The 16495-nt window shown below is 35.1% G+C and overlaps 1 protein-coding gene across 5 annotated transcripts in view; it reads right to left on the bottom strand.

Moving 5' to 3' along the window:
- rbm25b (RNA binding motif protein 25b) overlaps nucleotides 1-16495 on the bottom strand; it is a 97963-nt gene that overhangs the window by 21855 nt on the left and 59613 nt on the right. For 4 of the 5 annotated variants that reach the window (XM_028821514.2, XM_028821513.2, XM_028821509.2 and 1 more), the window contains exons 7-13: nucleotides 14948-15148; nucleotides 13045-13128; nucleotides 5340-5614; nucleotides 2913-3033; nucleotides 1816-1905; nucleotides 1475-1548; nucleotides 1008-1158 (exon numbers count right to left, since the gene is read on the bottom strand). In XM_028821514.2, coding sequence (XP_028677347.1) covers nucleotides 1008-1158; nucleotides 1475-1548; nucleotides 1816-1905; nucleotides 2913-3033; nucleotides 5340-5614; nucleotides 13045-13128; nucleotides 14948-15148 — 996 coding nt within the window. The remainder of the gene's footprint in view (nucleotides 1-1007; nucleotides 1159-1474; nucleotides 1549-1815; nucleotides 1906-2912; nucleotides 3034-5339; nucleotides 5615-13044; nucleotides 13129-14947; nucleotides 15149-16495) is intronic. The other variant, XM_028821512.2, reaches the window with a different exon arrangement.

Below are 16495 nucleotides of genomic sequence, written 5' to 3'. Positions count from 1 at the left end.
CACAAATATTTATATAAAAATGATTAATACAAAATCTTCACTCTAATGAAATCACTGCTATCTGTTGGCTCACTGGAATCTTTTTCTTTTTTTGCGACTTTAAAATGGAAACCTATCCAATGACGGTTGCTTTTGCCTGAAGAGTCACTACACTTGGACACAAAATTAAAAAAATGCTTTATGCACTGTAAGGTTTCTAAACTTTTTTGGTATTCCACCCAACGGGACAACACGCGGAAGAGCGTCCCGAAGAAAGCAACTGCAGGCTCCCAGCGCTGTAGCAGTTCGCCATAAAAGTGAATCTGAAAAGATCGTGGTCAAGCTATAAGCGCCTGCCATCAATGGGTGATGCAAGGAACATTATAAATGCAAGAGCACGGTATTACTTGGCCACTAACCTGGTCACGACCCTGCCTGATTGCTGTGTCTCTGTATAGGAGAGCAGTAGATCTCGTTACAATAAATAACCGTGCTGTTCCTGTTTCACGTTGAATAAAGCTGGTTTTGCAAAAGTACTGAGACTCAGCCTAGTGTTTTGGTGTGCATGACAGGGACTCGCACATTACAGCACAAACACATGTCATCAACATGCTATAGTAAACAGTATATGCTCATATGGATGTTGACTATGAGTGAGGCACACTGACTGAGAACGAGTGTGGGAGACGATTACCCACAATCCCCATGTGATGCTCAGCAGACAAAGCGTATACGTACTACTCGTATTGCAAGACATCGCTCGTTTACGAAGTTAAAATTTATTAAAAATTTTAGCTCATCTTGCAAAACACTCACAGACACATGCATTCATACATCATCTGTTCCAATAAAACTAGCTCAAGGCCAAAGGAGTTTGGTTTAACCCCGCACCAGTCTTTTATACTAAAGCCATGTTTTCAATAGGATGGCAATAGCGCAAGTGAAAACTGGAAGCAAGTGCATAGTTTCGAGTAGTTTGTTATTAGTAAAATGAAAATGGAACACAAGACTCCTATAAGTACACTTACCCTTTGCAATTCAGCATCTGGATCTGGATGACCCTCTGCTAAAAGTCGTTGTCGTATTTCTTCCAATTCTTCTTTTTCACGTTTTCTGTCTCGTTCATCCGCTTCCATCTCCTTTTCTCTGTCACGTAAGCGTTTCTGAAGGGCACTGCCTCTGTATATTTTAAACAGCAGCAAATAATTAAAAAAAAACTACATTTTTGTTCCCCAAATAAGCAAGTGCTAATATATGTAAAATATGAAAAATGTCATATGTAGTCAATAACAAAATTGTAGTGTTCATTAGAATCCATCAAAAAGAATTCAGATATGATTAACATACACCCTTTTCATGATAAAATCTTAGTAATATGCAGTTAATTTAAAACATATAAGAACACAATAATTAAATCATTGCTGGGGAAAAAATCTAAAATTGTCAGAAATTAATATGCACATCGGGGGAGGACTACACTACAAATCCAGTTTACCTGTAATATTTAGGATCATCTCTGTCATCATCATAATCTTCAAGAAACTCCTTAAGTCTTTTACCTTCTTTTGTCTATAGAATATAAAGATGAACAATATTATCTAAAATGGAGTTAGCAGTTGGGGGAAAAAAGATCAAAATTAGAGTAATGTAAGGACATCTAAAATCAGGTCCTATTGCTTTTTGAATTTTGAAATAAACAGATTCGTTCTCTGTATACTCTTCAATAAATACAGTTTATGAATCAGTTTTCACATATAGAGGAATGGTCAAGTTTATTTAACAAAAGCAGACTATATTTACACTTTGAAAAACACAAAAAATTTATATAAAACCTACTGTTTCTCGTCTCCGTTCTTCCTCCCTTTCAGCTTCTTTTGCATATTCTCGAGCTTTTTTCCTCTCTCTAATTTCCCAGTTTTTTAGCCGCTAAAAAATTCACAAAAAGTAAACAAAAAAAAGTTTTTCCTTGAAATTCAACCTGTGCTAACAAAAAAATTAATTCTTAACATATCAAATTATAAACTAATATCAATTTACCAGTTCACTAGTGAAACATTTAACAACTTTGTAAAGACTGGTATTTAATAGGACAGAATAAGCAGTTTGATCCTGTAAGAGCTGAAGCTTATTAAGCAGAAAGCCTCTATATTTCAAACAGCAACACAATCCAGAACATTCAAATTAAAATATAATGTTGAATAAGATCCAAACAATTATATTTGGAACACTGAAGTCAGATTAGTCATAATGCCTCTAAATGTCATCCATCAATCAATCAATCTAGCACTTTGGATGACTTGAATGCACATTAAAATGAGAGGACTCCCTTTTTTAAGGTTGAATCTTTAGGTAAGTTTATATATTCATAACGAAGAAATATTCATCTGTTTTGATACTAGATTTTTTTTCACCACTTATCTGTCTCTTCACAATGAAAATATTATTATAGATCACAAAGACAATGCAATATTCACTTAAAATGTCTAGATTAAAGCAAACAACATTAAATAAAAAATAAAATAAAAACCAGTAACATTTCAAAGTTAACATTATGAATAGCTCAGTGCAAATTATCAAAAGATACACTTAAGTCTGGATTCTCCAGATAAACAAAGATGACTGCAACTTCTTCCAAAAGAGACTGACATAATTTGCTGGATCTTGGAGAAATTAACCATGTCACTAATCCACAGACCGAGATATGGCCAGAGAGAAACTATTCCTCTAAAACACCCCAAATGTAATGATGTATGTCCAGATCTGTTCTGTCATAACCAATTAGGTTTCCTCTACAAAATGGGAAACAGAAGAATTTTGAAAGCTCTCTAAGAAAATCTTAATTTACCTAGCTCATGTTGTTGTATTTGTTTCCACATGAACTCCTGTTATCAAGCCCACTATTTTATGTATTTAAAACACAAATTAATTAATACCTCTTGATAGGCAGCTTCTTTTTCTCTCAGCTTTCTCTCCAATTTTCGTCTCTCATACAGTTCTTCCTCATCTTCTTCTCGATCACGTTTTTTGTCCTTTTCTCTATCTCTGCTCTTCTCCCTGAGAACCACAAATAAATATCAGAATATTCAGACCCTTCACTTGTTTCATATTTTGCAGCCTTGAAGCAAAATGACTTAAATGAACCACCAGCCACACACACCCCCCCCCCCCCCCTTCCAACTGCAATTAGGCAACACTCAATACACTAGAACAATAAAGTGAAAACAGAATTTTAAAGATTTTAAATATAAAAATGAGAAATTTCACATTGATACAAGTATTCAGACCATTTGCTATGAATGACATTTAAAATGTGGCTCAGGTGCAATCCATTCTAGTGAACATCACAGAGACGTTTCTACATCTTATTTGTAGTCCACCTGTGGTCAATTCAAAAGACTGGTTTGATTAAGAAGGGCATAGTCTTGTCTACAGAAGGTCCCACAGTGGAAAAAAATGCTAAGTGGTCTGGGAACTTTCTGAATCCAATGCATAAAGATTTTCTGTTTAGACACTGAGCATGCCACAACATAAAGGCAGTCTCCAACATAACCCATTAACAAAATATGGTCTAATCCGATACATATTCACTCATTTAATTGAAATAACAGATAAGCATTAAATGATAAACATTACAAATTTAACCAAAAAAATAATTACACTTATAATAAAGGCAGATTTACTTACCAAATTATTTTGTATAAATACTATTATCATTAATAAATCTGCTTAAAGGTAATGATGGCTGCAAAGTTATGACCTAGACAGTGTTCCCATGTCACAGCTAAAGGAAGCCAACAACTAAATTTGGCCTGGTTACTGCCTGCATGGGCCATTTTTTTCTTAGTTTACAATGAAACTTTTATAAGATGCTTTAATATTGTAACCCCCCCATTCCCCCCCCCCAATGGCTAATGCACCTAAACAGACTATGACTCCAAGTTTAGAATAGCAAAGAGCAGGTTTAGTAAAATTGATAAAAGTGGTAAGGTTTACAGATCTATGGAAAAATGTTTCATTGAAGTTAAGTTTGGGATATTAAAGAACATTAGATCTTAATGCTTTAATTTTAGGATTTACTAGGGGGCTCTACCCCCTGCTCGCTTTGCTCGACAACCCCCGTGCAGGGCCTACATGCTAGTCATTTCCCGGATCTGCCGCTTGCAACGAATTGTGCTGTGCTTTGGGGTAAACACGAATATTAACTCTGTCTTTCGAAACTATTATCACTGACAATTCGTCACATGTTGGTTTATTATATATGTAAACGTGATCTTTTGGATTCATATAGAAATCCAAGAAAAGTACTTTGTGTTTTTCAGATACATTCTGTGTAAAGTACGATACTTTTGGACGTATGGATCTGTATCCATTGTTGGCTGTAGAATTTCTAATACGTCCGATTGTTTAACTCTTTCGATTCTATGTTGCATCGCTTCTCCGTGATCATAAATATAAACCTGAGCAAAGTGTGGCTTCTTTGAAATAAACTTGTAGTAGCTTTAATTGTTGCAGAACCACAGATTCTCATAGCATATGGTCCTGAATCGTGTAAATCTACGTTCTGAGCATTGATTGATGCGAATGCAAACAGATAACTGTGGACTTGGATTTCACTTTCAGCAAATAGCAAACTTTTTATTTCTTGCGGATATGCCTCTTCATTGGGAAGAAACAGTACTTTTCCCTGATGGCAACACGAATTAGACGATCTACAAGTCTCCAACTTAAACTTTAAAGCCGAACAATATCTACATACCTCTGTCATACCACCTATGTCCATATATTCAATCTCTTTTCGCTGTTCTGTTATTTAACAGAGTGATCATTTCCATTTGTTAGAGCTAATGGGATCTTTACTATCAGTTTTTTGAAACTTTTGATTTTCAGTACTTTCATTATCTCTAACCTGCTCTGCATGTGTATCGCACTACATTTTTCAACCTCTTTATGACGTTCTACTTTGTCTTCTACTCTGTCTTTCGTTTCCGGCCGTGGGCGTGGTTAAATCTCTTGACACAGAGACACGCGGGACTTGAAATTATTGCTCTAAAAAAGTCTCGTCCCAGGATTTTTTTTATATAATAGAGAGATAAATATTTAATTAATCTAAATATTTAGTTAGAGCAAGGAACACTATGAACAGCCACCTCTTCTGATAAATTTGGGCTTTATATACAAGCTTAATTAAATTTATATGAACCAAAACTACTACAGTGCCTCGATTAAAGCAGTATTTAAAGAAAAATGTAAATGTTCATTCATTGAATCAATTTAGTTCTCAGAAAAAACTGTGGTAGGGGGAGGGCTTGGCAAACTCTGAATAACCTGAATACTTAACAGCACCTGTGAGCAAAACTCACCGTGATCGACTGCGGTCTTTACTTCGGTCTCGGCTTCGTTCTTTATCACGCTCCCTTTCTCGCTCCCTCTCCTTGTCCTTGGTTCTCTCTCGATCCCTCTCCCTTTCTCTCTCCCGCTCTTTCTCTCTCTCCTTCTCTCTTTCCCGTTCCCGTTCCTTTTCCCTTTCACGGTCACGTCGTTCTCTCTCTCTCTCTCGTTCTTTCTCCCTCTCCCGCCTTTCCCGCTCAATTTCTTGACGCTCTTTTTCTTTTTTGCCCTTTTCTTCCTCCAGTTTCTATAAGCCAGTAAAAAAGGAAAAAATATCCTGTTAGTATTATCAATATGGTAAACAAGACATTCAAATAAATCGTACGTAAATGACAAAATGTACTGTTCTGCTAAATGCATAGATCTGTACTTCAAGTAGCTTACAGCCTCTCTTCATATAATTATGACACCTATCTAAAATTTAGAAATAAGGTCTTAAATTTTATAGCTGATCAATATACTTAAAAATAATGTTTAATTTAGAATCTGCCTCATTCTTGTTGTGAGTAATAAAGCAAATTGACAACTGTGGATAAATGCAGTTGGAAATATTAACAAGAGTGAAGGAAACTTTTAAGGAGAAGGCAGTTATTCTTTTTTCTTTTGCTTTTCTTAAGATTAGTTAAAACCTTATTTCTACGGCAATAGACTTAGGCACTATTAAAAAACAATGCTTCAAAAGTCATTTATACTGCTTCTGCAGTTAACATACAGTTCCAGAAGGCAGCAGGTGGAAATTAATGAATGCTGAGGGGAAATAAATAAATAATGTTAAATATGAATAGCAAGGCTTCAACTGTAACTGTTCAGTACGCAGTAATTTTCTCACAGAAAATGCACTTAGAGTTTAGGAGATATGGAAAAAATAGATTACTCCAACATAAATAAACAAGAATCCTTACAGATATTGTGTTATTTTTAATATTCACTCTAACATAATGGGATTACAAAGACATAAGAAAAATAAGGGAGTTGTCTCCATAAAATTTTTCAAATAAACTATAATTATACAATATGATTAAACTACAGTTGCTGTTGCTACAATTGCTTTTATTTTTTTTCTTATGCTTTTCAGTAAATTGCTTTACTTTTTCCCTGTCATGCACCTATTCGTCTTTTATTTAGCAGAATTCTAGAATTTCTATTAAAAATTTAACTAACAAAAGAGCACTTTCTATTAGCACAGAGGTCCACAGGCATAACATCTTATAAAGTCTACTGGAAGAGTTTAGCATCACATCAAGTTCAGTGATTATTTTAATATCATAAATGTCTGGGTGCATGTAACGCTTTCCATGTTTGTGTGCATTTGCAGAGCTGTGCAAGTTGCTAAATGTTTCATATATTGGAAACCGTTCATGAATTCATAAAACAGTGACATCCAAAATGTACGTAAATTCCACAAAATTGTTTCAGGTCTGGACACGGGGAAAAAAACCCCACATATTTACTGCAAAAAGATTCATAGGAATAAAAATATTTAAGGAGGTTGCTTAAACAGCTTTTACGTTTTAAGCCCTGCAATGCACTGGCATCCTGTCCAGGGCAGTTTCCTGCCTTTTGTCCAGTGTTTCCAGGATAGGATAGAGTCTCTGTCCCTGTGGGTGACTCTGATTTGGATTAAGTGGGTTTGCGAATGGAGCAAGATGAGAGGAGCTTGAACAATTGTCACTGTATAAACACATTTAAAAATAACATTAGCAGGCATACTGTGAGGCTGTAAACTACTGAATATCAAGGAGACATATATTCACTCTACACTGAGAAATGAATCATAAACACTAAAAACACCTTTAAAAGGTATATTAACATATACATATATATATATATTTATTTATATATATATACACACATATATACAGTATAGTATACAGCTTCATCAATGAATTCCTTTAAAAAGTTAATGAATAAAGCAGTTTTTGGTATTTAAATTATATTTACATATCCATCCTCTGAAGGAAGTATACTTGGTGGAGACTTACAGGCGATGTGCTATGGTTTTCATCAGCAGCACTGCGAAAACAGTGTCTAACAGCTAGGACTGGGAGGAGAAGCAGGTAAAAGTGTTTCATAGTCAACAGATATAATCCTTTCTGTCCAAGAATCTCTGAACAGTGTGCAATGATCTTCCAAAAAATATATTTGCACAAGTGCACATATCAACCACTCACAGTTAAACAATCATTTTAAGCAAAAAAAAAAAAAAGAAAAAAAAAAACATTACTTGAAAATAAAATTAAATCATAAAAGCAAGCTTACCCAAGTTGTGGTGACTCTTCAACTTTCCATCAGTTCGAGTTCTGGCCAGTACACAATGACAAAAAACAGAAAATCTATATACCCAACTTTTGCTCAAGTAACTCAGATGTTTAAAAAATAGAAAAATTTGCTGCTAATGCTCTGAAACGACTAAAAGGCAGCCAATGACAACATTAATAATTTAACCAAAATGCTTTAAGGATTTACATTAAAGCATTATTGAAGGGAAATGCAACATACTGAACTGCATTTAAGACAAAAGAACACTGCATATGATAAATTTTGATAGACTATTAGTAAGAATGTGCCTAGAAAACATCAAACGGTGCGGCATGTTAAGCACATCTATTCAGAATTTGCATCTGTGGTATTCGCACAAGGGCCTAAGCTTCACATAGCAAAAACATTCTCATCTTATGGGCCATATTTCAATATTTTTGGGTTATTCCCATACTATGAAAAAGAACATAACTGAAGCATCTGATTAATGCAATTGGGTATATGGATTTTAAAGACAAGCTACGCACAGCAGATGTAAAAAGATTAAAGGACAGGAAATCAGGACAGCAGACAATTACGTAAACAAAACAGCTGTAGATCTTATTAAAAACAAAACAAACAAAAAAAAAAAAAAACAACCCAACAACACACGCTTGCATTTTCTGAATTAAGAACTACTACTAAACTGCTCCAAGGAAGGTAATTTTTCAAGGATGCCCCGTGTTTTAACGTACACTTACCTCTTTGAATCTGACAATCTCGACTGATGTTTACTCAAGTGTATATGTGTAGGAATGTGCAGGATAGACTTGTAATTTACAAAACATTGCACAGATGCAATGTATGTACAGTGGACCCTTGACTTACGAACTCAATTCGTTCGCGAGGGCCGGTTGTAACTCAAGTTGGTTGTAAGTTAAGACTATTTTTCCCATAAGAAATAATGGAAATACCCATAATGCGTTCCGAACCTCCCACTGCAACACTTACTTAACCTTTTCATAATAAAAAAGGGTTGTATGATGTGCATAATTTACCAAAACACCAATAATTTTTCTAATGTACTAACCAAAAAGTAATAAAAAGTGCCGAGCCTATCAGAAACAACAACTTCATACTGTACTCACCATTTAATTTGACATCTTTGGGCTGCAGGAAGGGAGGAGGGATGATATTGAAACTGAGGGCTTTCTTTAACTTGCGCTCAGGCATTTGCAATCATTTCAATAGCTTCTTTTGCGTTAATTTTAATCTCCTCCTGCCTACAAGTTATTCTGACAAGAATTTTTCTCAGCATTTCCTTGCGATGATACAAGGAACTGTTTCTGAACTCTTCTGAGACACCCCCCCCCCACTCAATGGGAACGACATGCTGAAGTGCGTGCTGAAGTGCGTCCTGAAGCGCAATTGCCGCGACTGTGGAAGCTTGCTTGTCCATTGCCGGGCAGGGATATCACATGCATATCACCCATCGATATCTTTTCTGTTTGCTTTGGCTGAGAGACTCAGCACAGCTTTAAGCCGGCTGTTGCCCCAGTTTGGACTTTGGCATGTCTTCTAGTTGGGGGAGGTCCCAAGAGAGTTTACAAACCTGACATTTTATTGAATGAGTGCCGCATTTATAGGAATGTGTCGGTTTGTTTACAATCGCGCAAGCGGATACACGTGACTGAATTCAGGTCGTAACGCAAGATGTTGGTCGTAAATCAAAATAAAAATTTTGGTTGTAAATCAAGTTGTTCGCATGTCAAGCCGGTCGTATATCAAGGGTCGACTGTATTAGTTATGAGGGCATGGGGGCCAGTGGAGTGCAGTGTGTGTGTGCAGCAAACATTTAAGCCTTCAAAATCAAGTCAGTGGAAAGTACAAACTGAAGAAATACAGTCTAATGTGTCGTAAAATGTAAAGAGGAAAAGGGGTTCTTCAAAATAGAAGAATGCAGACATGTTATAACTTGGCAAATTAAGCAAAAATTAGACTAGGAGCGATTACTCTTCAGATAAATATATGAACTAACCTGTTCACACCTTCAAAAAAATGAAAATCTATCAGCTCATTTCATCAGTCATGTGGCATTTAAATGACAGTTTCCCAGACAGTAATAAGATAAATATGTTCTTATTGTCAGTGACATTCAAATTTGGTCACTCAAACTAAAGAACTAGTTTTACTCATTACATTAATGAAGAAAAAAGAAAATTCACAAATATATCAAAATGCATGTTAGAATGTGTTGTAATTAACACTTCTACTTAAGCAGTTTATGAATAATGTGAACTAAAGTCTGAATTAAATCAACATATTTGCAATTACAAGTACTTCCTATTAAACATTTTTCAGTCAACTTTGACATTTTTAAGAAAACATACCATTATGTGATATTCTAATAGTGTTACTGAATATTTTGTTAGGGAGGTACAGATTTTTTTTTGAATACTATACAGATAAAAAAGTGAAACTTCATCTACTATAGTGGTCTTACCACAGAAATACTGCACAAACCCAAAAAAACTTAATTACTGCATTAAGCCTCAAAACTAATCAATAATGGACAACTATGATACTTCCATTATGACTACATATCCATCAATGAAATAACAGAAAAGGCAAACAATTTAAGAATATTTTTATATCAAGTATGCATACTTCTCAAAAAAAAAAAAAGGTATTTTATTTCCATTATCCAAAAAAAAAAAAAAAAGTAATAAAGAAGAGTTATTCAAGTAAGCGAGAGCAACAAACCTATAGGATTTGTGACAGACCCTGGAAACTCAGATATTTTGCTAATGAGTACAACTAAATTAGAAACAAAGTACTCAAGGACGAGTATAAAGTACACAACATTCACAATACGCACTTCTTCATGCAAAGGGATGAGGGAATCTCCACCAAACTACTACACCTTGCATGAAAATCAATAACCTTCATGACTTTTAAAAAATATTTTCATCAGATGTTTAGTGAACTTCCTCTTTCTTAAATAACCAAAAGTGAAGGACCAAATGGCAACCTCCTATTTTTGAGATTTCAAATGCTGTAATTCTAACATGTTTCTTAGGCAACATAGCTGACTTGAATTATTAATTTATAGAAGCAACAGTAAAGTCTCAGAAAACCACTACAAGGATGCATGGTCTCTATTTCCTAATTACTTACTTGGGAATCTGCATCTGCACATGAATCATAACTTGTGAAATTCTGACTACTGCATAACTCCAGAATAAAATACTACATTTTCAGAAGCTATAAAGACTAAACCTACATTTAAAATTGAAATTAAAGAAATATACAAAAACCTAGCCACAAACACACATACCAATTTAACACATCTTTCAGTTCGTTCAAAATGAACAATTACATTAAAACTACCAACCTTGGATAAACATTTGGTCAATTGGCAGGAAATGTACTAAAAGGATGCAAGAAAACCTTCAAATAAAATCAAGCATCACTATAAAGCACTTTTCCCCAGTCATTTATAGTACTTGCTCTGCTTCCTCAAAGACCCAGTATAATACAAAAAATGGAGTCGCAAGGCCACACAACCCATTGTGAGGTGAACAGGGTTAGCCCTAGGGCTTCTAAAGGCCCTGAAGCTGCAGATTATGTGGTTAATGGAGTTAATGTAGGCGACACACAAGCACGGTGGCAACCTGCACACACTGTAGCTCAAACCTATTTTTATTTACCCTATTTATTTACAGAGAAATTTTTATATATCTGAATCAATACAAAATGTTAAGGACATGTTAAAATGTTAGACAATTTGTTGTTTCACATTTTTATGAAAGCTCCAAATTACAACTTGAGAAAATACACCTTGATCAACTTCCCTAATCTGAAGCAATAAAGAAATAAAACCTATTCCTAGTGGACAGTAAGCAAGCCATTAGTATTAGTCTAGACCTTCAACATAAAAAACTAAAGATGACAAGAGTTGTAAGATTAAAAAAAAAAAAAACACTAAACATGTCAAACCTTACTAAGACTAAGGATCATGTAGCAATAACATTCTGGAAGAATTAACAGATCCTTGGCTACAAAATATTCCACCTTGCAGGTACGAGAATAACTTCTGAGGCTCATTTTTTATTACCACCAACAAAGCAAGAATTATTCATTATACTTTATATAATTTATAATAAGAAATTTCATTTAGGACACTAAAAAGCCACAAGTAGCAAAGAAAAAGTGAAAAGCAGGAAAGGAAAAAAAGAAATAAAAGGGAAAGTGACATGAACAAACAAAAAGCCAAACACAAAACACTGACATCTTACCTGAGATCTATCTTCAGAGACCTCCTTGCTGTAAATGAACGCCCCCTTGCTATCTGGGCTGTCTGCTTAGTCTGAATGACTGCACAGGTTATTTTTCACTTTTAATAACATTAAAGAGAGACATGCAAAGGTTCACTGTGCTACCAGCTCTGAGAAAAATTTGTAACTGTGATGTACATGCTAAGGTGGAGAGTGACAGAAATCAACCTAAATACATTTTATTAATTAAAAATAACATCACTAATAGGTTGAATTGGAGTTTATCACACAAAACAGACCCTAACAAAATTCTTCCCCTATTAATTGATAATTTAGAAATGCTTGTGAAACACTATTGTTTACTGATTAAAAGCAGACAGAAGCCAGTTACACCTTTGCAAATCTACTCAAAGGGGGCGTCCAAGATATGTAAAATAGAAGTAAAAGCTCATACTTACATCCTATCCATGTACCTTTTTCCAAAGCTCTGAGATTCATCTTGCTTTAGTCACCATATGATCTCTATCATAATGGTGGGGTTTAATGAATAGATTAGCTTTAAGGGAATTTTACAGCATGTCCATGCATTTACGTGTTGGCAATGATCCCTGCCCTGATCCAAATTCCTGGGTAGACACCAAGCAACAGATGTCTACTGCCTTACTTATGCCTGCTCTAAAATATGTTGAAATTTATGCATTTAAGAGAATCTCAATGTTTAAGTGTTTAGGTTATTTATTAACATTTGGGATTTTAGCAGAGTTCCTAAACACATAGTACATTAGAAATACTAAACATCTGCTATGAATTTATTCCATGAAGAAAAAAAAAACAAATTAGTGAAGATATCATTTTGGAATCTACAGGGCAGGAATTCCTAGTATCCCAACTATTACAGTTTGCCTAACAGGTTATGAGTAGTATATTTAAAGTTGTTGAAATAGAAATGTAAGCTAGTAATTAAAACTGACAGCATAAAGTTGCTACAAATGTGTTAATTTGTATGGGGGCAGTATTAAGTCTCTATCATGTTATACCCTGCACTAATGTTTAACTAGATGGAACATTTAACAAGTATTTAACTACTACTGACATGTCAAAATGTGTGTTTTTCTAAAGATTACATAATTTTAAAAAAATAAATAAAAAAAAAGATTACTACCTTGTGAGTATCTCTGAATTTACTGATCTCCCGAGAAATTAAGTCTCTCTTGTCTTCTTCCATTTCAATTGCATTTATGTCTTCCTTTGGAGAGAAGAGACAGATAAAGCTAGACAACTATTCATACACATATTAGTGATCTATTCCCAATAACAAGTAATCTTAATATTGCATTTCTATAGATTTAATTCAATACTATAAAAAAAAAAAATCTATATAGTCGGCCTTTCTTATCCACGGGGATTGGTTCCAGGGACCCCAGCGGATATAAAAAAAATCCGCAGATGCTCAAGTCCCTTATATAAAATGGAGTACTATTTGTATATAATCTATGCACATCCTCCCGTATGCTTTAAATCATTTACTTAATATACCTAATACAGTGGAACCTCGGGTTACGAACGTCTTGGACCACATACAAATCTGGTTACAACCAAAAAGTTTACCAAACTTTTGCATCTGTTCACGACAACATACTCAGGTGACAAACAAGCCAGTTTCCCTTCCGGTTCGTATGCACTGATGATTTCCGCACGTTTTCAGTCTCTCCCTGTGCAGAGAGAGAAAGCGTGCGAGCGAGCATATATATATTTACATACAGGTCCGGAATGGATTAATTGTATTTACATACAGTCCTATGGGGGAAATTACTTTGGGTCACGACCAAATCGGGTTGCAACCAGAGTTTTGGAACGAATTACGGTCGTGACCCGAGGTTCCACTGTACAATGTAAATGCAATGTAAATAATGGTTATACAGTATTGTTTAGAACCTGACTTTGACAAGCGACATGGCATTTTACAAAAGATCTAAGACTTTTAGTTTATCATTGAGTGATGGCACTTTATGCTCCCAGTTAGCCTATGAAGGAATGCTTTGACCACTTAATTGCTATTTAGTAGCCATGTTTTCACAGAAATAAATACACAATGTGAAGCCAAGGTCCTCACAGCGCCTCTGAGTCAGGATTTCTGAGTGAATGGCTTTTGTTTAAAGAAACATAGGGTAGTGCTGTTCATTCATGCATCCCTGTCAATAATAATGTTTTTGTCAATTGAATTTAAAATTTGATTTACAATATACCGATTACCTACAGGCAGTCTATATGTGTTCAAGCCGTTTCCAGTGTGCACAATTTTTGAATGTGCGGGTGTAAAGATAACCTTACCTAACCCAGTGCCTTAGCCGGGTGTCTGAGGGCTGATGCAAGGACTCACTTTGATAGGCTGGGCTTCAATTGTTTAAGGAAGTCTAATTTCTTTTTAATCTTTTGGTTAGTAATTGTTTGGTCTTTGAGTGTCATTAGGTTATAAAATTTGTACATCTTTTGTGTTTGTTTAACAAATGCAATACCATGGGAATTGTAAAGATGGAAACTGTTTCACACCATGGCAATTGGTAGTGCTCAGAAACCAAGATAGGACAGGTGAGCGAGATAGAGCTTTCCTTTATAAAGGAAGTGATTGCCAGAGAATGGGGTCGATTGATGTACAGTATAGAGCAATGGTGCTTTGTGTGAGCAGTGCTACCCAACTGAAAAACAGTTTGGTGGCTCAGCAATTGACTGCCATATAGCACCTGTAAGTTTACTCCTGTGAGAAATTTTACTCAACTCATATGGCCAGAAGTAAAATAATGGTATGCTTACGGAATCCTTCAGGTGGATTCAGATTATTGCTCAACGCAGAGCAGATAAAATTTTTTTTTTTTTTTTACTAACTTTCGCCTTTTTTTTTTTTTTTTATTAAATATTTTCAGTATTTGGTTGAACTTACAGGTACAAAGGACAGCTGAACAAAAGACTTGAGTAAAACAATAATTTAGCCAGAAGGAATGCCTGGAATTGCTGTAGGAGTAATAAACATTAAAAGTAAAGGCTAATAAATGCCATAATTTATTTACCAATTTTACAAAACCTACATCTTCTTTTTTTTCCTTTTTCTTCTTTCTGTGATGGGTGTCAGCCTCCTGGGAGGGAGCATTAAGCTCATTTGAGTATTCACGAATAAGTCCTTCAATTGCACCCTTCACAATCTGGTCACGCTGTTTACTCTCTTCATCCAGCTCCTCCTCTTCATCTGCAGTTGAGTCAGGCTGTGAATTCTAAATTTAAAAACAGGCTATTAATTGTTAAAAATTACATTTACTCTAATAACTTTACAATAAACCTCTTTTTAACTGGGTAATTACAAGGAGGAGCTTGTACATACAGGGTGGTCCAGATCAAATTATGCAATTATTGCATTGCATTGTATTAAAAGTTGCATCGTTAGATCTGGAACACACTATACTCATGGGTGGGAGTGGATCATACCAAACTCATACAACTTAAAACATAAACCACAGAATAACTTAACAGTAACAAAATCTAAATCTGTAAGCAGAATTACTTTTTATTGAAACTAATTATTTCACAAGTGTCAAGCAGTACAAACCGACACTTTCCTGGTCTGTGAAATGGCTTATTAATCAAATCCACAATGATTTTCACTGTTAAGGAGAAACTAAAAATTCCCAAAAAAATAAAAAATAAAAAAAAAAACACTTTCAATCTATTTCATATACAGTCAAGTGAAAAAGTAAGTACACTCCATAGAAAATGTTAACATTTTCAACACGTATTGACCCCATGTAGCAGGAAGTACTTTTTGTAGGCATTTTGCATAGTCGACTTTGTGACACTTCTGATGAGTCACCTACCCAAAATTTCTTCATTGTCAAGGTTTTTTTTTTTTTTTTTTTTTTTTTTTTACATATGCTACCAGATTCAAATCCCCCAAAAATTTCAATAGGTTTCAAACGAGGACTTTAATTAAGCCAGTCCATAACCCTTCATATATGTTTCTTTTTTAATTTTCAGCAGACTAGTGGGGTGTAGTTGTTAAGGCTTTGGACTTCAAAACCTGAGGTTGTGGGTTCAAATCCCACTACTGACACGGTGTGACCATGAGCAAGTCACTTAACTGTCTGTGCTCCAATTGGAAAAGCAAAAATAATGTAACCAATTCTATCAGATATTTTAAGTCACCCTGGATAGAGCCGTCAGCCAAATAAGTAAATGTAAATGAGCTAGTGCTGGGAGGTATACCGGTTCATACCGAAAACCGTTTTTAATTTTTGTTATGATATGGATTTTTCTTATACTGCAATACCGGTTTAAATAGCGTAAACAACGTTCGGAACATGGCGCAGCGGAAAATTGTTGGGGGGGGGTGGCTTTTTCATTGCTACACCGCTAAACACGCTTGCAACGGAGTGGAGGTATTGAGCGATGAAAATGGACAGAGAACATTCAGAAACTGAAGCTGTAGTAGATGATAAAGTTGAACGTGATGACACAGAAGAACTTTTGCCGAAAAAGGAGCCGTGTTTGTTGTCTGGAGATACTTTGGTTTTAAAATGTCAGATGTGGACCAAACAACTATTTACTGCAAATGCTGTCGAGCTAAA

Source organism: Erpetoichthys calabaricus, chromosome 16, assembly GCF_900747795.2.
Source record: "Erpetoichthys calabaricus chromosome 16, fErpCal1.3, whole genome shotgun sequence".
NCBI classification, from domain to species: domain Eukaryota; kingdom Metazoa; phylum Chordata; class Cladistia; order Polypteriformes; family Polypteridae; genus Erpetoichthys; species Erpetoichthys calabaricus.
This window is presented reverse-complemented; position numbering and strand designations above follow the sequence as displayed.